At 34.8% G+C, this 23,678-nt stretch overlaps 1 protein-coding gene across 4 annotated transcripts in view; it reads right to left on the bottom strand.

Moving 5' to 3' along the window:
* Positions 1–210: 210 nt before the first annotated feature.
* SSX2IP (synovial sarcoma, X breakpoint 2 interacting protein) overlaps positions 211–23,678 on the bottom strand; it is a 41,674-nt gene continuing 18,206 nt past the window's right edge. For 3 of the 4 annotated variants that reach the window (XM_012661181.1, XM_012661182.1, XM_012661183.1), the window contains exons 2-14: positions 23,276–23,407; positions 22,526–22,695; positions 21,581–21,793; positions 17,204–17,314; positions 15,505–15,640; positions 13,543–13,618; positions 13,285–13,462; positions 11,326–11,476; positions 9,836–9,972; positions 9,314–9,487; positions 5,620–5,734; positions 5,048–5,213; positions 211–1,600 (exon numbers count right to left, since the gene is read on the bottom strand). In XM_012661181.1, coding sequence (XP_012516635.1) covers positions 1,426–1,600; positions 5,048–5,213; positions 5,620–5,734; positions 9,314–9,487; positions 9,836–9,972; positions 11,326–11,476; positions 13,285–13,462; positions 13,543–13,618; positions 15,505–15,640; positions 17,204–17,314; positions 21,581–21,793; positions 22,526–22,695; positions 23,276–23,318 — 1,845 coding nt within the window. In that variant the 5' untranslated portion in view covers positions 23,319–23,407 and the 3' untranslated portion in view covers positions 211–1,425. The remainder of the gene's footprint in view (positions 1,601–5,047; positions 5,214–5,619; positions 5,735–9,313; positions 9,488–9,835; positions 9,973–11,325; positions 11,477–13,284; positions 13,463–13,542; positions 13,619–15,504; positions 15,641–17,203; positions 17,315–21,580; positions 21,794–22,525; positions 22,696–23,275; positions 23,408–23,678) is intronic. The other variant, XM_012661184.1, reaches the window with a different exon arrangement.

Below are 23,678 nucleotides of genomic sequence, written 5' to 3'. Positions count from 1 at the left end.
AGGCTTTTTGTTTTTTGTAATAACGACAAATTTAAATGGAATAGCCACAAACAGGGGAGTGTACGTAAGTGGCTGAACTGCTAGAAAGGGGGAAGGCAGATGGACCTTAATTACAATACCTACCTAGCCAGGACTGGATCTGTGTAGGCATCTATGTACAGAGACAAGCAAGCAGGGCTAGGCACTTAAAGCTTTGTGATGAAAATCCTGGAAAGAGCCTGGGCCTATATTCAGTATTATTATCAACAATAACAACATACTTTTCATGAAGAAACATGCAATCAGAAACATTCTTACAGAGACAGAAAAGAGCCTAAGATTGTCCTGAAAATGAAATGACACAAGTTTGTCCAGAGTATCATAATATCTGACTTATAAAATTCAATGCTTTTACATTGTCATATTTATCATTAGTGGTAAATACCTCATTAAAAAATTATTTAAAAATTATTGGCAATGATACAAAGCCCTGGCTGGTACAGATATTACTGTACTAGTACCCATCTGGTAAGGAAAATATCACCATCTACATATCTTAAATATCTTCTATCATCCAAATATCTTAAACCAATATTCTTAAATTGTTTTATTTAAACGTCTTTTGTTGTCCTGTCTTATTACTCTATCAATAGTCCTTTCAAAAATTATAATATCCTACATATATAAAATAAAATAAAAATCTAATGCTGTAAAAATCTCAAAAATGTATGTTAGCAATATTGACTATCTAAAGAACTAGGCTTCATGGAATAACTTTGAATATTTATTGCCCAGATGGATTTAAAAAATTCTTAAATGTAATGTGGCAATGGTCCTAATACATCTGTAAACAGAATACCACCTAAAAAAATTTTATTGGCAAGAAATACTATACTTATGGTTGTGTGAAACTTTTAAATCTTAAAGCCTCAACATAATCATGTATATCTATGTACAAAACATACATAAATTTCACTTTATTTAAAACATATGAAAGAGGTAATTTCAAATCACACTAAACATAATAAATATAGAACTTGCTTTGTTAAAAATCTACAGTATACATTCAAGTAAAGGCTAAATTTCCAATGCCAACTATATTTGAAACAAAAATTAAACATTTACAATAATCGGTTTCCTAAAAGTGCTATTTTAATACCTATAAGAGGAAACTCATTCTAGTGCTTTTGTTTCCATCCAGACATCTATACATTCCTTTATTCACAGAACCAGATGCTTCTGTTACTAAAAATACATATCCAAAGCTTTTATATCCTTTTAAATAGATTTAACATTTCAGCTCTTTGGGGGAAGACAGCTAAGTCCAAACAAACAACTCAGACCATCTTAAATTATTAGAGATAACTGACTTTATGACACACCCTGTTTCAACTTAGATGTGAAATTTCATGAACATGTTGATGAAAAAAACTGCAGTCCGAATGTCTAAGGTAAGTCATCTTTTTCTACGTGAGAACTGGTGTAGGTCAAAGAGCATCTGCTATAGCAGCCTTCCTGTGACCCGGGTCTTGATGCCATGCTCCATTTCTGATTTGTACATTCTCTTCCAGCCTGATTTGGTTTAGTCTCTTCAGGAGTTATATTCAGCACATTGATTGAACTGTCAGGAAAATAAGGATAGATCCTAGTAATTATCCCCTCCTTCTTTTGCATGTTAGATATGCCTGAATATCTGAAGTCTCACTGCCTCCATGTCCCACGCTAAGTAAATTTTGAGGACACAGAGATCAAACATTACAGAGAAGTGCTTCAACATGGCCTAATTTATCACCTTTATCTTATCTGTCCATCTATTTATCTTATTTATTCCTTTAGTCAACTTTGAAGCATACTGCCCAACTGAAGCTTATGGTAGAGAGAGGACACGTGGGTTTTGAAAGCTAATGAGCCTCCATGTCCCACCTTTCTGCCACTATTTTCTAATCTCTGTGGTTTCTTTCTTTCTGTGTCCATTTGTTCATGCATGCTTTCATCCATCCATCCATCCATCCAGATAGCTAATGAGTGCCTATAAAAGTGGTTAAGAGATATGATGATAACTCTAACATTATCATATAACTATATATCTATATAACTTTAAAATCTATGGAGCTGAATAGATGAATGATTTTTTTATCAATTGAACATCTTACATAATTTTTTCAGAAAAACTTTCAAAATGTACATTTCTTGGGATTTTTTTTATTTCTTGTGATTTTTGTTTACTAACATGACCTCATAATGTAGCCATCTTAAAAAACATCGTTGCTTTTAACTCTAAAAATCTAAACCAAAAACCTAATTAAAAACTTTACTTATACTTATTTATCAATATTTTTTTTTTTTAAAAAAAGAAGGAACTTGCTTAAAATAATTCAGTCCTCAGATCCCTGTACCTCAGAGCCATATCAGATGAGATCAATGACTAAAACTAAGTTCTGTAAGTAACTTAGTACACAAGTTTCTTTGCATGGAATCAAAGGCACAGCCTTTATGTAAAATTCCACTCCAGAGTGAAGGAGCAAGGAGGATGTTGTAGAAATCAGCTACAAATATTCCTAATTATTTTGCTATAATCTTATTACAAGTTCTTCAGGAACAAGAGATCCAAATTTACCAAACAATTTAAAATTTCAAGAACCACATCAAGCTTCTCAATTAGTTACAAAATTCTCTTGTTTGTTTTATTCTCAGAGGCTAGTAACAATAGCTTAACAGTGGTTCTTTAAAGCTCCAAAATTCTGTTTCTATGCTACTGATGGTGTTTTAGTGGAGCCCTCAGAATATAAGAAACTGAAAAGCATTTTTACAATACATTTGTTTATATATTTTTTTTTTTTTTTTTTGAGTCAGGGTCTTGCTCTGTCACCCAGGCTAGAGTGCAGTGGTTGATCATAGCTCACTGCAACCTCAAACTCCTGGGCTCAAGCAATCTTCCTGGCTCAGCTTCCCAAGTAGCTGGGATTACATGTAGGCACATGCCACTATGCTCAGCTAATTTTTAAAAATTTTCTTGTAGAGACGGGGTCTGGCTATGTTGCCCAGGCTGATCTCAGATTCCTGGTCCAAGTGATCCTCCCACCTTGGCCTCCCACAGTGCTAGTACTATAGGCATGAGCCATTGCACCTGGCCATACATATATTTTTATTTTTCACTAAATGTTTACAATGGACCAGGTACTGTTTTAAGTGCCTTGACATATATTTATGTAGGTACTAAATGCTGGTCTTTATTGAACACAAAAATGCCTTCAAGGAATATTCATGTCAAATATTTCATAACAAAAAACAATTATCTAAAAAGGTAAACATTTAAAATATATAAAAATAACTGAGACAACTATGTTATGCTGTCTCTTAGATGTATTAATAAAATGTATTAAATGGTGACAGAATTCGTGTCTGTGTCTACATAGATAGTTCTGATTGGTTAAATTTGGAAGTTTTAGTAACGTTCTATGGAAGAAAATACTCTGAGCTTACACCTTATCTTTTGACTCTCAGTGAAAAAACCTTTCACTTCCCATATTCAATCCATCAATCCAGTGGCTCTACCTTCAGAATATATCCCAAATCCAAGCATTTCTGTCTTCACATCATGACCTTAGTCCAATTATCATCATCTCTCACTTCAACTCCAATAACTTGATCTCCTGGTTTATGTGACTGACTCCTACAATCTGTTTTCCACGTTATAAAACAGGACTCTTTTTAAAACTTAGGATTTTTTCACTTTCTTGCTTAAAACCCTGAAAGGCTTTTCCTTGCCCTTAGAACATTATTTGACCTAACAGACTAAAATATTTTCCAAATGAAATCCCAAATGTGTGCTGGGGTAGGAGGTAAGCAGAGTGGGGTTACATGTGAACGATACTCATCATGAGTTAATAGCTGCTAAACCTGAGGGACGGGTCGGGTACACAGGCATTGATAATCTTACTCTCTCTACACGTGTACATATTGTAACTTCTATCTCTCTCCAACCTCATCTCACACGTCAAGGTCTTGCTCACTAACTACACTGGCCGCTGCAAACATACCACCTATGTCCCACCTCAGTGACCCAGCATGTGCCTGGAGTGCCCTTACCTAGCTCTTTTGCCCTCTGATGCTTACTTGGAGTCCTAATCCCCCTATCTTTTAAACATCAACTATAAATTATAGTGTCTTGTCCTCTTCCTTTTAAAAACTTCATTTCTTATTTTAAAATCCATCTATTTAATAATTCTTGCCCAAGGGCCAGATGGCTTCTTTAATACTTAGTTCCACACCAGTCTCTTATCACTGGCCAAGTTGCTACAGCTCTGACTCCTGCTAAGGCCACTGATCTCCTACTTAATTGAAAGCAAAGAGATTACCACCCCACTTTCCAACTTACCCTTTGATCTTTTCTGTCTATCTTACTAGGAATGGCTCAACCTACTTCCTCTGCTTAATTCAAAATTAATCTTGGAAAAGGCTCTGAGCATTGATAATATCTCAGAAAAATGATTTAACAACATGAGACAGAGGAAAATTCTCAAATGCAGCAATTAAGAGCAATATACAGGTTTCCTGGAGGTGGGGAGCAACCTTTTTCGCATTGACATCTTTGGGCACAGATTATCTTTATCACTCAAGTAAACTGTCTTTTTTCAGGTTTTTGCCCTTCAGTACCAATAAAATGGGCATACTGGAAGAAACTTTAAAATATGTACTCTCAAAAACTGTAAAAACAATATACTTCTACTTAAGACAATTAAAGTACTTAAAAAATTAAGTAACACCTGTAAACAAGACATTTTAAAGTGTATTTTAAATGTGAAATAAAAAGACACACATTATATGATTTAGCTCCAAGAAGACAGGGGTCAGATCTCACTCACTACTGTAATCCCAGCTCCTAGCACAATGCCTATATATACTATATGACACCCAGTAAGTATTTGTAGAATGAATAAATCAATCTACTAAATTCCTCTCCAAAGCCTCTACTGTTGCTAATAGTACAGACATGCCACCTTTTCCTTAGTAGTACAACCTGAGCAATTTTTAGAAATATATGAAAAGATAACCTATAGACAAATACCTATGTTCGGATACACAGGAACGCATCTGGCAAAAGTCTGAAGTAGAAGGTGAAGCAGGAAGAGATTTAGTAAGTTTAGATGTGCAAACTGGAGACCCATTAGACACACTATGAGGCTTCTTTTGCCGTTGCCTCGAGTGCATGCCAAGATTGTCCTGATCAGAACCTGTTTTAAAAAAACGGGAGTAGAAAAGACAGTATGTACCGTGAGTCTAAAACAGTGAAGGTAATTAACCAGGATGATTCATTTGCAGCTCTGAGGTTAAATAATAAATTAATCTGAATATTGTTATCTTGACATATCTGTTGCATATTCCACAAACATTTAAAAGAATCTAGTTTTAACATTTTCAGATTATGAATTTTCAAAAACTTGACATTACACACTTATAATAAAAGTTACTTTTGGTATACAAAAGTATCCATCCCCACTTTGACTAAATAAAATATTAAAGTTGATTTCTAGTTCCAATTAGAGAGCTCTTATTGGTGATATCCAAAGCTTTATATTAATAATTTGTAGTATTTTATTTACATGCATGTTCAGATTAGAGAGTTTATGAAGTACTCACTTCCTGAGAAGGCACTGAAAAGTTTCACATTTTCTGAGTTCTGGTGGTCAAAGGTAGTCATATTTAAAAACTGTTGCTTTAACCAACAGGCTCTTTCTTCTTCAAATGCCTTTCTCTACCATAACAAACAAGCCAAAGAAATAATGATCAGTATTTCAATAACCACACAGTTGCCATTTCACCTGATTTCTCCAGCTATCTGTGTTTGCTCTCTGGCTATCTACACATATTTCTTATGTCGAATGAATTAACCTAAAAAACTAAGAAAGATTTCATTTAAGAAAATTGTTTAAAAAATCAAAATTTATCTGTTTCACCTAATAAACCAACAATCACTATTTTCACAATTTTAAATAAATTCAAATGGACAATGCAAAAAAAAGGGAACAGAACATTAGCATAACTTTTGAACACATACATTATAAATATAAAACTACAATAGAAAAATACCATACTTTGCAAATTAATCACTTAAACAAAAGGACATACGACTTCATCACGCATTTCTCTCATCCTCTAGCCATCTACCAGTGTTTGTAGCCACCACCACTAAACCACAAGAGGGCATATGCAGGTTATGTCAAACCTCGCTCTGCTTCTGAACAGCTGAGGAATCCTAAATTCTCACTCACTACTCAGGCCTCTCATCTTTCCTTCCCCATCCCTCACTGCTCCCACTGTTCCCAGCAACCACAGGCAAAGAGGTTCTCGTGCAGGGAAAGGCACCAGGTAACTGGGAATGACACGCAAAATAGCAAGAGTATCTCTTGGAGTAGTGTGGGGGACATGGGCTCAGAAACAGCGGTGATTCCACAGACAGGAGAAAATGCTGGAGGAAACTGTTTCCTGAGGAAGATAGCTATTGATGAAACAGACTTTCACAACTGTGGTAGAAATCTATGCCAGCTACTTAAAATAACCAACACATACTCTTCCATTCATAAACATTAACACAGAGTCATGCATCAACAGACACTGGAAGAAAACTAATAGTACAAGAGAAAAAAGGACAAGATAAATAGACCATGAATAACAGATAATTCAAGAGATGGAAGAAAGCTTTTTCAAAAATTGTAGGCTGGGCGCAGTGGCTCACGCCTGTAATCCTAGCACTCTGGGAGGCCAAGGCAGGTGGATCACTCAAGGTCAGGAGTTCGAGACCAGCCTGAGCAAGAGCGAGACCCCATCTCTACTAAAAAATAGAAAGAAATGATCTGGACAACTAAAAAAATATATGTAGAAAAAATTAGCTGGGCATGGTGGCACATGCCTGTAGTCCCAGCTACTCGGGAGGCTGAGGCAGTAGGATCGCTTGAGCCCAGGAGTTTGAGGTTGCTGTGAGCTACGCTGACGCCACAGCACTCACTCTAGCCCGGGCAACAAAGTGAGACTCTGTCTCAAAAAAAAAAAAAAAAAAAATTGTAACACACATTATCAGACAGATTAATAAACATCTGTAAAATAGTAAAATGCTATATAAAGAAAATTTAAAAGATAAATTCTGAAATAAAAACTCAGTGGCTAAAGTGAATAATAAAACTGACCCTGAAGACCAGTTTGGTGAATCCATAAAATAAAGGTAAGAGAATATCCCAGAATTTAGAACACAAAGTCAACCTACAGATATATTCAGAAGGCCAAACATTTGTCTAACAGAAGTTAAAGGAGGAAACAATGAAGAAGAAAATATCCTTAACACATTAACTGCCACGAGAGTTATATTTAACTCACTATAGTTTTGAGCCTGGGGCCTCATGAAACAAAACCCTGCAGTTGGTTTGTGAAAATCTTACTTGTTCATGTTCTTATTGTTATGATTAATATTGACAATTTAATTCTAAAAATGTGGATTGTGTTGCAAATAACTCATGCACAGAATGCAAAAAATAACAAATTAGAAACGATCAGTTTGGTTTTAATAAAACACTGTGACCTCAGGGAAAATTTTTTTTCTAGTGTGGCTGTCAATGTGCTAAACTGAAGAAATACAGAATCTTGAGGCTGAAAGGAATTATCTAGATATATCCTGGGTAAAATTTCAGAACTTTAGGAATAGAAAATACCAAAGCTTCCAGAGAGGAGGACAAAAAACAAAACACGGGGTTATCTACAAAGTAATGCAAGTTATATTACAAGCAAGTTTCTCATTAGCAAAACCAAACACTACAAGAAATGGAATAATTCAAAGATTGGAGGGGAAAAGTTGGAATCTAAATTCCATACCCAGCCAAACAAATCAAGTATGAATATATTTTCGGATGCTCCAGGATTCAGAATGTCTATTGCTTATGCACTACGTATGAAAAAATTACTCAAGAAGGTTAATACAGCAAATTGAAAATAAACCCAAGAAAGAGGATAACATGAGATATAAGAAACATGGCAGCTGGTTCTGATTCAGGAAATCACAAAGGAAGCTATAGAGAAAGTCGAAGAATTCACTAGACAGTGATACATCTCTTCTGGTGGCAAAGTCTTTAAAAGTAAAGAATATTTTCCACATGTAAAAACATATTGTTTGGTTATAGATAGAATGAATAGTATTTAAATAATTATAATGTTATCCGTGTTCTTTCCGGGTTTTCAATTTTTAAGTCTCAACTTCAGACAAAGTACTTATACCTGGATTATGTAATGGGATAAGTTAAATGTGATAACACTTAAGAAAAATAATAGTATCACAAACATTGCAAAGTAGAGGAGCAAGAGAGGTAGAATAGGGTTAACTATAAGAATTTCTTCATCTTTCACTGTAGGAATGAACTGATATTGTCTGAAGTTGAACAAACATGAAATGGAAGCATTAAATATATTATTTATTTAAAGTAAAAAACGGCAATCAGAAAAACAAAAGTAACAATATTATGAAGAAATAAGATGTGAATAAGGAAAAGCTAGGTAGGATGTACTATAAAGACACTAAATTCCTTATCTTTCCTAGCAGGGAATCGATAAACTGGTATCAAGGAAAAAATGTTGGAATATATTAAAGTTAAAATAGTACTTCCCAGAAGAACTAACAGAAACTTTTAACATTGGTAACCACTAAGGAATGAATCTGTGGACAAAAATAAGAGGATATTTTCTCACTTTGTAGCTTTTTGTATGGGTTTTTTTTTTTAAAAACCATATTCGGACATCACTTGTGTTTTTTGAAAGGAAAATATGTGGACAGTACACTGCTAAGTAAAACAAGAAAGCTGTAAAAGTGTATACACAACAATCCACACTGTTAACTGTTAATGCATATATCCCTGGGTGGGGGGCTGGAGAAGGAATAACTTTATTGTTTACTGTATTTCTTTTCTTTTTTTTTCCAAAAAACAGCAAACATGCTCGTGGTTGCACTGTCTTGTGACACCACACCTACTGACAGTGGATAAATGACAGATGCCCAAAGGAGACCTCTTGTGTGAAACACTTAACAGTAGAAAGCCAATTTGAAAGAAATAATAAATGCTTACAGATGTTTTTCTTAAAAAAATTCAATTCCCAAATCTGGTGAGGGGAAAATGATATCATTCTATATGCTCAGCCTCCCTTTCATTTCAAGTTATTTGTAAGCTCACCACCAGTAAAATACTTTAGAAAAAAATTAAAGAGAAAGAAAGAAATAAAAGCAGAACTTAGAAGCATATAACTGAGGACTACCAAACCCCCAGCATTTTCAAAGCACTACAATTGTTAAAAATACCTCCAATCCTAGGCGAATAGCAGCTTCTGTAAAGCTTCGTCTTTCTCTCTCAAAATTCTTTTTTTGTTCTTTAAAAAGGGACCATTCTTCTTTGAGGCGTTCCTTTTCTTCCAACAAATAACAGTCTCGTAGCAGTGACGTGGTATCATCATCACAGGCTGTAGCGAGCTGCTGCTATTAAATTTTAAAACATAGTAAGTTCCAGAGGGTCCCTGCAACACCTCAACAAGTTGAAATGAAAGCAAGGGAAGGCAGGTCAAACTTTAGGGCAAGAACAGAAATTATGAAGAATGAGAAAGTCAAATGAGGATTCTCATTTCCCAAATGCTACTACCCCAACTAGCAAAGCATGGACTATTTAAGGAATGGTAGGCAATGCATCTGTCAGCAGGGAACTTAGTTTAGCCTGGAAAAATCTCAAAGACTATGGACTTTATGAAATAAAGGAATAGAAATCTAGTAAGATTCAGTAAAATTCCGGCCTTTCACAGGGAACAGCTTTAAAAGGTAATTCGCCTTTACCTGTAAAAGTTGCTGCTGAGTTTTAATCATTTCTTTACATTGCTGAATTTCTAACTCAAGTTTTTCAGTTTCTTGTTCATGGTCTTGCCGTGAGATTACATCTTCATCATTAAAACCTTCTAATTGTACCTTTGAAACTAACAGAAATCCAGTAAGTTGACATAGGTTTTATAGCCACTATTTAGTTTATGGTGTTTTTAGACATAAATTTAAAAATCAAGGCCCTCAGAACTTCTCTCTTTCTGGAATCTCATAGGTTTTCAAAAAGGTAGTTATTTCCTTTGGCCTTTTAAAATTTCATAAGCTATAATACAATGAAATTTATATTATTTTAACACTATGAAAAATTTTTTAAAAGCAAAGCAACTGCAAGGGTTCATGACAACTATAAATTTGTATGATTTTAGGGCTAAATGATATGCTTACAAACAGAGCTCTATTGCCAACTTTTGGTAACACATATTGATTCAAGACTATGCTCTAATTAAAAATAATGTGGCTATATTCACACAATAGAAAAATAAATTCATAAACTATGTTCTTGTTGACACTGCTTCAAAGATGAAGTGCTACAAATCTTGCTCTCATATTAAATTCAACAAATACGAAGTCCAAATATACTTGCTATTTACTAACAATGATGCCTCAAAATCTCATCTACATTAATTTATACTATAATACTATTGTATTTTACTATAATACTACTATAGTAATTTTGCTGGTTGCTCTTTACTACTGAAGACAATGGACTGAGTTGGTAATTTTGACAATTAAAATAAATTTTCTTTAAACAGACTTCATTTACTAGCAGAAACCTTAATTTTTCTGATTTAAAAGCATGAAAACTTTATTTAACAAATATAAAGAATGTATTCATTAATGTAGATCTATAAGGGCAGAGAATAATGTCTAAAATAATACACTGTTAAGTGAAAAAGCACACTGAAGAAAAATATGTGATATTTGTTTCTTTTATTTTTAAATAAACATTTTGCAAATCCATCGAGAAAAATCTAGAAAGGTATGTACCAAACTGTTAAGTGTTATGTATAGGGACTAGCAACCTGGATATTCTACTTTATGTACTTTCTAACTGATATTTTGCATTGCACATCTATTATTTTGAAAATAAATTTAAATGAATTATTAGGAACCTACTAATATCTATATTATGATGAATATTTCTTGATTTTCAAGATTTAGTAAAAGAGACTCGGTTATCTTTATTTAATTGTGTCCTGCATTCAGAGCAGATGGATATATGATGTCCTCTTTTCAAAGAAAATACACTTTACTCCAGGAGCAAAGTGTATTTTTCTTAGTGAGGTTCAAACCTCATGTCTGAACACAGGCAAAATCTTGTTTTCAAACCACCAAACTAAGCTACAGTACTTCAGGTCTGAGCCCACAATGTGGCTTTCCAAGTGACTGAAAATGAACAGCTTATTAAGTGTCACAACTCACTTCATATGCATTAAAGCAGTAGTTACCTTGGTTATCAAGTTTTTCAACATGACTTTTCAAAATTCTCCACTGTTTTCTGATGCTATTTGTAAGCTGCTCTCTCACAGTTTCACAGGAAAGGTCCCACATACTCTCTCTGCTCAGTTCCCCAGCATCTTCTTCAACATCAGAGATAACCTACAAATGGTGAGAGTTGAAAAGGAAAGACCAGTATCTTAAAATAGCTTTAGATACTCAGGCAGTAGTCATCAGATTGTTTGCCAGACAGAGCCTTACCAAAGGCATTTCTGTGCTACATCTTACACATATATGGCCCAGTACTTAACATAAATAACTTAAGAAAAAGTAATTCATATTGAAGACAGAAACTCCCCAATTCAGGTCTCTCCAAACCTGAATTTGAATCCAATTATATTTAGCAACAACAGTCATGGAGCTGTTTGAAGAAGATATTCACTACCTGTCTAATGTATTAGATGCTTTCACGTGTTATTTAATCCTCAAATCATGTTACAATGTGGGAAAACTGAGGCTTAGAGAAGTACAGTATCATACAGTCAAAAGGTAGAACTGAGATCTGAAGTTAGATCAACTCATTTTAATCCTAGGCTGCTTAAAGAAACAAACCTGTGAAATAATCTCCCAAGTAAAAGCAACGGCTAATCCTATTTTCCTCATATAAATTTTTATACAACCAGAGATATTTTTCTTTGTATTCCACTGACATGAAGTCACAGAAAAATGCAGCAAACTTTATTGCTACATAATCATACAGAATCGAAGCAGGATAAGGAACATGGGGAAACAATACTAAAATGTATATGTGTCATAACAACCTGTATCAATATAAAATATTCCTAATTTGTTATGAACATCCAGGAAGGTAGAGAGAGATACTTTCCTAATTTGAACAATAAAAAAATCTTGCTGGGGAAAAAAGGAAGAAAAGATAGAAGATGAAAAGAAAGAAGGACTGATTAGACTGCTTTCACATGCAGATGCAGCATTGCTGGTAACTAGCATTTTCTATCAACGTTGTTATATTATTTTCAGATTGTAATCACTAATGTGAACTTGCCGAAACCCAGATTTTAAATTTACGTGTAAAGCAATTAAGTAAAATGAACTTTTCATCATTATATAACTTTTTTCAGACTTCTACATGTATTACTCTCCCTGCATCAAATGCTTTTCCTATGTTTTCTACCTCAAAAATAGCTGTTTTTAAAGAACTAGCCCAAATGTCACTTTCTGATGCCTCCCTTGATTGCCATGGTAACTGTTCTATCATATTTTACACATCGTACCACCCTATCACGGCACCTAATGTGTAATAATCACTTCTTCACATGCCTGTCTCTCCAAAAAAGAGCTCCCTGAAGGAAAAAGTCAAAATCTTTTTAGTTTTTTCTTTCCAGGGACTAGAACATAATGAACATAACAAATTTATGTAATGAATGACTATTTGGTTCCCAAAGTTAACAAAGTTTCACTCTCTAAAAAGCAGAGCACACAATACCTTTGAAAGGATGTCTGCCTCAGTAGTTACAACCATGAGCTCTGGAGTGAGACAGATTGGGTTTATATCCCAGTTCTGGCATGTGTGCTACTGGGTGACTAACTCTTGTGCCTCAGTTTTCCCATCTATAAGATGGAGTAATTATATCTAAATTATCAAATTATAATATTTGAAATAACTTCTCATATATTATAAAAAATATTATAAAATGAGACAATGCTTACAAAGCATTTATCACAATACTTGGCACAGAATAAGTCCCTGGAAAATCATCTCCATCATTTCCCAGAGCATGTCTGAAAACACACAGGGACATATTTCTGGTTGTCACAGTGACTAGGGGTAGCACAGGAGTGATCCTCCTGTTCAGATACCAATAGTGTCCCCATTGAGAATACTGATCCAGTGTTTTCGCTATTCTAATTAGCAATCTGAAGACTATATTAAAGAGGAAAGAGCTACTTACAGTTCCTGCACTATCATCTGCTCTTTCTCTAGGTTTCTTCTTTTGGGGGGAAAGAAGAGAAATCATTTCCTTTTTCATTTGCTGAAGAACCTTCTTAAGTTCAGCATTTTCCATTAGGATTTGTTTCTGACGATATTCGTAATCATTCAAGAGAATTTTATACATTTCATCTTCATTTCTAGAAAGAGACTGTCAGTATGAAAATACAGAATAGAAAGAAAAGTCTGATCAAATTTATCAATTTAAACGGGACTTTACCTGGCTTCAGTTTTACCAGTCCTCCAGGAGCCTCTTTTTCCATCAGCTCTTCCCACATAATTTAAAATGTCCATAGCTACAAACACACAAATACACAAAACAAAACCAATTTTCACAATACATGTTTAAGTGCTTAAAATTCTAATACACTCTATACACATGAGGGACACTGGGGAGCCTGGTATATAGGTTAGGATTTCAAGTTCTGGTTCCACCACCTGTAAGCACTGAGATCTTGGCAAGTTATCTAACTGCTAAGTTTATTCATTGATACGGTAGGAATAATGAAACGAAGGAGCTGTTGTGAAGACTGAAGGAAATGTTAAAGCACTTAACATAGTAGAGATGAACCCTGTATCTGGCACACAGTAAGTACTTAAATGTTACTTTATCATTATTAATTTCATTATCAGTGGTTGGCAAACTATGGGATGCAGGCCAGCGGCCTGATTTTGTAAACAGAGCTTTACTGGAACATAGCCACACTCATTTGTTTGCATATTGTCTATGGCTACTTTTTCCATACTATGGCAGAGAGAAGTAGGTGCCACAAGACTTGTAGATCCCACAAAGCCAAAAATATTTAGTATATGCACCTTTACAAAAAAAATTTGTCATGCCCTGTTAACATTAACATCATCATCATCATCAAAAGAGTCAAAACCCTTGACAGTACTAATGTCTCTTCTGACCCAGGTGGAGATGCAAGCGTTTGGCATAAGAAGGAAATAAGATGAGAGTTAAGTTACTGTAATTTTAGAGTTAATAAAATCACTGAAACTATCATTTCCAATTGGGTTTGAACCAGAAAACAGCAAAACCCCTATAATGTAAGGTCTCTGTTTCCAGAGTTAAATCCTTAATAAACTTCTCTAACTAAAGGCTACATTTATACTTCCAGCATTTTATCCTGTTTTTTAATTTTTCTCTCCTTGATGAACACGAGGCTAACCAACTTTAAAAACCAATGATTGTCCAAATGAGTAAGATTTATTATCTTAGGATACCAAGATTTCCAACCTTGTCTTAACTGCCTATTACTGCACATTTTCTATTTTCCAATAATTTTTAAAATATTCAAAAACCTGCAACAGCTCTGCTGTACAGAATGACAGTGATGTAGTCAACACTGAACTGCTTGCTGACAGCAGGCAGAGTCCACCATGTGACAGCTTGAAACAGCTATTGTTGAAGTCCAGGTTCAGTTTGGGAGAGACAGTTCAGGAGTATCACTGTATGATGTAGTTTAGAGGACTGCCCACAAACCACTTGGAAAGCACTGTTCAATAAATACAGACTTTTTGTTCCCTGAATTAGACCAAGTCATCAAAACTGTACTGTATAGCTCTACTTTTTTGTGTACGTAGCTTTACATTTTAATCTATAATATTTTCTTGAAATTTTGCACATTTGTATGAAATAGCTGTAAATTAAAGTTTTCAAAAGAATACTACTAGAAAAAAAGTATACCTTAAACACACACATATGCATAACTTTTACAGTCTATCCTTCTGACCAGCTGCTTCAAAAACACACAGCTAAACTTCTTTAAAGGAACTCAAACTGACAAGAATGATTTGGTCTGATGAACAATTTTATGATGTTGACTCTAAAATCATACTTCTTTTGATTCTGAGAAACCAATCCTGATTTTTAATATTAATCAGTTCTTTGCTATAGAAGATTAAGTGTCCTCTGGCTTAGTTTTTCTCTAGGGATTAATCCTACAACTGTCATGTTAAAAAATACATGCAACTAATGAAGCAAAGCAAAAGGACTTATTTTTCACTTACTAGTCTAAATTTCTAGTTTATATGAACATTCATACGCCATCTAAAAATCAACTATATAAAGCATGAAAATAACCCTTCATGAGTTATTGTGCTCAATCCTTTTACATTTGTTTCTTAGCATAATATTAGCTTATTTATTCCCTTAGCTGCATCTTTGCCAGCTGCTTACCTATTTTTTTATCCTTCTTGTTCATAACAAGTTGATGTAGACGTTCCTTCAGTTTATTATATTCACGCTCTTTTCTCTTCATATCATGATTATACTGAGTAGCTCGACTTGCAATGATATTTTGTAGTTTTTGTACCTAGAAAAAAAACATTTTCTATGAGGATTATAAACCCAGTTAAAATTCACAAATTCAAGAGAAAAGAAGTCCTAGCACTCATCTCCCTATATAATAGTTTTAAAATTCTAGACAGATCCTTTCTTCTCTGTAACCACTGAATCACATAAAGTTTTTAATTTATAATTCTGAAAATTCCAGAAGCGTTAACTTCTAAATTATCTGGTACATCTTTTACCTTACATATAGACTCTGATAATTTAAAACCCAGAACCTCTTATGTTAGTATTAAAATGATTAAAGCTTCATTTGAAATAAACACATGAATACATTCATCTGATCATTTTTAGTGACCTCCTCATACTAACTTGAGATTACTTCTTATCCATCTGTGACAAGACGAATTAGCCAGTAGCTCACAGCAGTAGGTAAACAGGCTCATTTTTCTCTGACCAAAAACAGTTCTCAAACAAGTCCAAATATAGACAGAATCTAGTTCAAACATTTGCTGAGTACCTACTATGTGCCAGGTGCTCTTGTTCAAAATTTATATCTGCTTTGGCTTCTCAGGCAGCTCTTGATAGCAAGTATGTTCTACTCTACACAGCCATTCTCTATCCCAGCTAGAGATTAACATGATTAACTTAATTCCTACCAAAGATTAACTATATTCAAACCATTTAAATGTAATCAACAGATCAAGTCAAAATTTTCTGTGAAATAACTCAAGAAAATATGTATCAGTAACCTTATGGTTAAGACATGAATTACCCGCTTAATACATGTACTACTAAATAATCAAATATGGTCAGACAAATCTATTTAAGTCACTCGAAGGATCTTTAAAGAAATACATTCCTCTAGAAGTCTTTAATTATAGTTAAAACATGTAAACACTGAAAATAAATATTATATTTTTAGAGTTATTACATGGTCAAGGGTCATATTGTAGAGCAACAAAAACATGATTTCCTCTTACACAAATTAAAAAATAGTATTTTCAAATACATTAACTCTATAGGTCCAAATAACCATTAAAGTACAAATTAGAATTCTACTAAGTAAACATGAAAGCAGAAATTAGAATTATGATATCTTTTGCCTCAGAAATGAGATTTTTAATGTGAATTGCTTCTGTGCCGATTTAGTCAAATAATTGCTTGACCAGGTGAACGATGTCAATATTTAAGACAGTGCATGCCAGAAGGTGCGTGTCAGGTCTTAAGTACAGCTATGGCAGAGAATAAAAGATCTGCATTTAAAGCACCCTTGTGCCTGGGAAAAAGTGACAGTGAACGTGAGTCCAGGAAGGGCGGTACAGGACACTGATTGTTACCAGCTGTGAACTAATACACTAAGCCCAGGTGCAGTGGGGCAGAGGGGTGGAGGACTGTGGTGGGGAGGGTTCCTGGCCTCTCAGTTAAATAGGACACAGTGTTGTACACAGAGGTCCACTGCAGCAATTTGAGGCAAGATGAATAAACGGTTCTTTGTTTTTTAAAGTAAAGTAGCTCTTACAGTCACCTCATACTACAAAAAACCAAAAATTCACTTAAACTTCGTCTGCAAGAACTGACAACTCACCTCGTCTTTCTCATTTTTCAGTAGCTGATGCAAATTCCTGTTCTTGCATTGTAACTGTCTATCTCTTTCCTGAAGCCCAATCATTTCCCTCCTGGAGGCTTCCAGTTGTTCCTAAAACATTCATATGCAATTCTGATTAAAATTAACATAGGATTCAGAAGAACTGATTTCTTAAAAGATCAATAACAAGAGGTTATACATACTAGTGTTTGTTAGCTAACATTGAAGGTTAGTGGCATGTGAAATATTTAAAGCAATTGTAAAAGCTCAATACTATAAAATTATAAAATTTAAATTTACATGTCAAATGTTAATTTAAATACCAAATTTTGTATGTATATATAAAAGAGCTTCGGTCTCCCTGAAAGACTCTTCACTTATTCCATAATGCTGCCACTGAGTATTTTTAAAATTTCTTTTTAATATTTTTTTAATACTTCTACAGCACACATTTGAATATCTTCTCAGGTACAGCAACACTGTCATCCTTTGAGAGTTAATTTCGCTTTGACAAAGAGCCAGATGTGATTCAGGGCTAAGTCTGAAGAAGATGGGAAACCAAGCAAAGCGGCAACACTTCACGTCAGAGTGTGGGACTACCGCACGACGCCACTTCTCCCTTGCGGGTGGCAAACTCTCTGAAGGTATCTCCCACGGAGCAACGACAGCAATGCCAGCATTGGCATAGGATAAGATGCTGACTTTCAACTCATTCCACACATTCTCTGAGGAACTCTGCCAAGTTCTGCATGAGGTCACGCATTTGGAGTATTTTTTTAAATAGTTCTACTATCATCATAAAATATAAAAGGTAATCAGATTATGTCATAATCCACCATAAATAACAACGTGAACAATTTCTATAACAATAGGTTTCAAGAAGACACAGAAGATAAGTTTTATGTCAGAATTTTTAGCACCTTCTTCTTTGGAGTGTGTAAAACTTCCTACCATGCCTCACCAGCTGGCATGGCTTAACTTAAAGGCAGTGGGCCAGTTGATATGTGCCATATATGCCAAATCAGAAACTCAGTGATTATCAACACTTTGCCTGAACTCAGCATACCCCTGAAAATCTCACACACCCCTCCTTCCTTTCTTATGCCAGTGAATCACACCACCATCTCAGTAGCTTAAGACAGAGATCTGGATACTATCTTAAATTCATGACTCTCATTCCCCAAATTCAATTTTTCATAAAATTCTACCCATTCTGCCTCCTAAATGTTCTTCATATCTCACTTACTATCCCCATGGGTACGACCGTAGCTCAATCCAAAACCTCTGCAAAGGCCTGCTAACAGGCATCCTAGTCACCAGGCTTTCTGAGCCCCTCAACTCCATCCCAAATATAAATCCGCACTTCCCCGATAATTTCTCCACCCTACTGCCAGAACAGTATTTGCATATCTTCCTGGGTGCTTCCTTGCTTCTGTACAATGCCTTTCGTGCCATCTGGGGCCTAGGCTCCAGCCTCACTCCATGTCATTTTTCATCATCCACCACTAACTCCAGCCCCTATTTGTGGTTCCCTGAAAGTGAAATGCTCTCTCATGCCTCCATGCATTTATACAAGTTATATGCTCTGCCTAAAATGTCTTTGCCAAAACTAGCAAATTTCTATTTATTCTTCAAATCCCACATCAAGTGTTACCTCTCTGTAAAGCCTTCCTTTACCTCCTACACCAAGAACAATTAATGAAGGAAATAATTTTAGTTCAATGTGTCACCTTCCACTGGACTGCAATCTCCTTATGAGCTGAAACTGGGCTTTCACTCATCTGTGAAACCCAGTGTCTAGCAACATAAACACATTTTGTTCAACAAATTGAACGAATCATGTCTATATGATTCTAGCTATATCTAGAAACTTTCAGGATAGATCAGCAACTTTTCCCATTGAATACACATTCCTGTCCACAGCTGACCCAAAATACCAGATTCTGGCCCAGGTCAAACCCCAAATTACAAAACATTTTGGGAAAATATTCTATGCACTGGGTACTCCTAATAAATGACCATTCCTTGAAAGAAAGGCTCAATAGCCCCAGATTACCAACATCTTTATACAAGTAGTCACCAGTAACTTACAAGACACCTGGCCAAGGGTGCCCAGATATAAAGATACTGTCTTCTAAGTTTATAACTCTGGATCACCCCAATCCATAAGAAGACCTTCCATAGCTCTCTCTGATCTGGATTAAAGTAGTATCCACAACTTAACCTTTTTATAAGCCTGGAGGATACCAACTATCCCCTCCAGCCCACCACAGTTCCCCAGTCAGCCAAGACACACACTTGGATAATCTCTATCCCTTAGGCATATAAGATACACAAAAACCTGAAGACATTACTGAAGAGAAAACATACTGTTACCACTGCATATGAGCTAAGACGACAACATAAGATAGCATTAGGCAGTGACAGGCTGGTAGGGACAGATGCTATCAAAGAGCTAAGATGGTCTCTAAATCAACCCCCAAATGTTGCTAGTGTTTGTACACAGGCCAATCCTGTGCCACTTTTTTACAGCACATTTCCTACTATTTTCAAATATTTTACAGAGAGAGAGCCTATTATTCTCTTATAATGCTCAGAGATTCAAGATTCTGAGTGAGTTTTCTTGTGTCTTATCTGTTCTTGGAAGGCGAGGGTGGGGAGAGGATATACACAAAGAAAAATAAGAGAAAGTGGGGGGGTATGGACCAACAGGTAAAAAACTAAAAGGAAACTGATTTTCCGAGAATATGCCTTTGACCTTCATAAATAAGGAAACCCAATATAGAATAGTATATTTAGGAAAAAATTTGACTTGCATTGATTACATATATATTTTTTATTTCAATAGACTTAAGAGACACAAGTTGAACTCCTTTACAGGTACATACTGTATAATAGTGAAGTCTAGGCTTTTAGTGTATCCATCACAGTGTATGATGTACATTATACCCAACAGGCAGTTTTTCATTCCTCACCCCTTCTCATGCTTCCCCCGCTTTTAAGTCTCTAGTGTTGATTATTGTACTTGTGTGTCCTTATGTACCCATAGCTTAGCTCCCACTTGTGAGAACATGCTGTATTTATTTTTCTGTTCCTGTGTTACTTCACTTAGGATAATGGCCTCCAGAGTTCCTTTCATCCAAGTTGCTGTAAAAGACACTATACACTATTTCATTCTCTCTTATGGCTGAGTAGTACTCCATGGTGTATACATACCACATTTTCTTTAGCCATGCATTAGTTGATGGGCACTTAGGTTGATTCCGTATCTTTGCAATTGTGAACTGTTCTACAATAAACATATGAGTGCAGGTATCTTTGATATAATGATTTCATTTCCTTTGGGTAGATACCCAGTAGTGGGATTACAAGATCAAATGGTAGATCTACTTTTAGTTGAGAAATCTCCATACTAATTTCCATAGAGGCTGTACTAATTTGCATTCCCACCAACAGTGTACAAGCTTTCCATTTTCACTGCATCTGCATCAACATCTATTGTTTTTTTCATTTTTTAATAACGGCCATACTAATCAGAGTAAGATAGCAGCTCATGGTGATTTTTAACTTGCATTTCTTTGATGATTAGTGATGTTGAATATTTTTTCATGTTTCTTGGCCCTTTGTATACTGGATTTAATATTACATCCTTAATAATGCATAACCATCATAAGTTCCTACCATACCATGACTTTGAACACTTTGTTCCCTCTGCTCAAATATTTTTTTTTTTAAAAAAAGGAAAACAAATAAGACAGTAAAGAAAGAAAAGGAAGGAAGCAAACTAGAAACCAGAAATATTCTATATTTTAAGGTAGCAGGTCAATGGCCTTGTGAAAAATATTTCCTTTTATCAGAGAAAAACAAGTTTACTAAACCATTTTTTCTCTGGTCTTTTCTAGAGTCACAGGGACTTGTAAGAATTAGACGTTTCTGGCTTGCTTTCATTATTGAGCTTTAGCTCCTCTGGCATGGATGCCTCAAGAGTACTGTTCTTGGAATTAACTGGCGCAGCCTCTTACAATAAGACTTTTAAATGCAGTATCTACTTTATTAAGCAAGATTGGATGGAGTGAGGAAATCCTTATTTTATTTTCCTCAGAACATAAATATTTCCTAATCTAACCTTCTACAGATTCAGCAAGTCACCAAACAGTTCACAATACTGATGCCTTCAATATACTGTAGATATTAGGAAGCAGCATTACTGATTTGCTCAAATCACAATAAAAGTTCATTTTTACTTACCAGTTTTTAAAAAAGTCCTAAAGCTTTTTAAAAAAAAAAACCCCTAAAATTTGTTTGATACAGCCAAAGAAAATTTATAGTATTGAATTATATATTAATGGCACTGAAATACAGATAAGCAATTTCTACCTTAAGTTTTGTGTAGCAGTTCTGTAGATGGTCCATATCACTTCCCAATTTCAGATTCTGTGTTTCCACATTTTCCTGAGCTAGAAGGTTCTTCCGCTGAAGTACAAGTAGCTCGTTCATGCAATTTAAAACAGCTACTATATTTAATTCTCTCTTTGTCTCTTTACCTTTGGATTCTTCATATAATGAAGGAAAACCAAAAGTAGTCAATTCCTGGTAGGAGAAAATGTGTTTTAAAAGTTGGTTACTGTTGGAAAGATGTTGGTCAAAGGATACAAAATTTCAGATAGGAGGAATAAGTTCAATAGATCTATTGTACAACATGGTGACTACAGCTAATAACAATGTATTGTGTTCTCAAAATTGCTAAGAGTAGACTTCGTGTTCTCCCCATAAAAAATAAGTATGTGAGGTAATACAATGCATATATATGTCAAAAACATCACATACATGATAAACTATATAACTTATTTATCAATTAAAAATTAAATATAAATAAGTTAATTTTTCTTAAAAAGTTGGTTACTGGACAACTTAATAGAGGAACACAAGATAGAGACTTTTGATGAGAAAAAGAGAAAACTATCCTGAGACGGTTAATAGTAAATATCCCAAAGGACAAAGAATTAAGAGAAGTGGGTTCTTTTAGTCTCGGCTCTGCCATCTTCTGAGACCTGGAGCAAGGCACTTAGGTTTCTATGTCAATAAAATGAGGGTGGGACTCCTGGAGCCCCTGGGACAATGGAGAGGCCAAGCTTCTCCAAACAAAAAAGGTAACCTTGTATCTACACCAGGATGATCGGCAAGGTTCCCTGCAAATCCAACGTAAGTCTCAGGACACTACATAACAAAACACTTGTATTTGACAAATGTTTTTCTTGTAACTTTGCCACATTCTATTATACAACATGATTCATGCTATTGCTTTTCACAAAAACACATTACCTGATCAAGATATGAAATACTTTGTTCAATATTCTCTTCTGTGCAGAAGGCACTGAAAAAACTGTGCACATTTTTTGATAAAGGTATTGAAGAACATAGCACTTGCTGTGAGTATAAACTTGATGGAGACATCTTTGTTTCTGAGGTATATTGAGAGAGAGTTTTGCTTTCTGAAATAAATAACGGGCATTTATATAATTTATAAAAATGCATGTAAAATAATCTCCATTACCGAAGATTTTGAATTGCATATTTTTAAATATTTTCAAATTAGGACAAAGCCATTTTTATATGAAAACTATATACTTTTTGCCAAAAAGATACAACTAAAGTGGTGTTTCAGCAGGCCTAAGTGACAATACACTACCTTAACTTACAGTACTTTAGGTTTATTAAAAAATAACAGACAAAATCCACTTGTCTGTGCCACTCAAAATTTATGCGATTAAAGGAATAAATTAGAGAAACATATTGAAGTAGCCACTGAATATATTTCAAATGCATAAAAATTTCCCTCAAAAATAAAATCAATCAAGTAACCTACTATCCATCCGAAGCATTTAACCCCACTGATTATGGCACATTCTCAACTCTCCCTAAAAATTTTTCTGAAGATGAAAATTAGGTATTTTATAACCATTTACAACTCTAGTCACATATTCAATATTTGCAGTAATGACTTTATATTTCCTTTGAAAAGTTCACCTTTATAATTAAGGCTTTAGTTTACGATTATTTACACTCAGTTACCTGAAGACAGACTTGGATCTGTAACAGTCATCCAATCTCCCATAGCAATCTCTAGAGCCAGGATACCTGAGGAACCAGTTCAGCAGCAAAACATTCAGTCCGGCTGCTGTCACTCTTCTATGTAGGCATCTCCTTAAAAAGCAAATCATAGAATAAAAGCATTTAATTTAAAATATGAAAGCCAATATAAAATCAATGTGTAAGAATCAGTTGTATGTGCTTCAAAACAGAAGGATTTTGCAATATGTATTCCCATGCACAGACATAGAACATGGCAGAGTTTAATAATTACATATAAAATAAAATACGTAAGGATCAAGGTTAAAGGTTTCCAAGTTCTACTGAGACATTTGCATTATTTCATTACAAGATGCACGATCTAAGTTATAGCACTGTACTAAGT

The sequence above is a fragment of the Propithecus coquereli genome, unplaced genomic scaffold (genome assembly GCF_000956105.1).
Source record: "Propithecus coquereli isolate 6110/MARCELLA unplaced genomic scaffold, Pcoq_1.0 Scaffold7, whole genome shotgun sequence".
In the NCBI taxonomy this organism is placed as follows: Eukaryota; Metazoa; Chordata; class Mammalia; order Primates; family Indriidae; genus Propithecus; species Propithecus coquereli.
The sequence above is the reverse complement of the archived record's forward strand: the minus strand, read 5'-3'. Positions and strand labels throughout refer to the sequence as shown.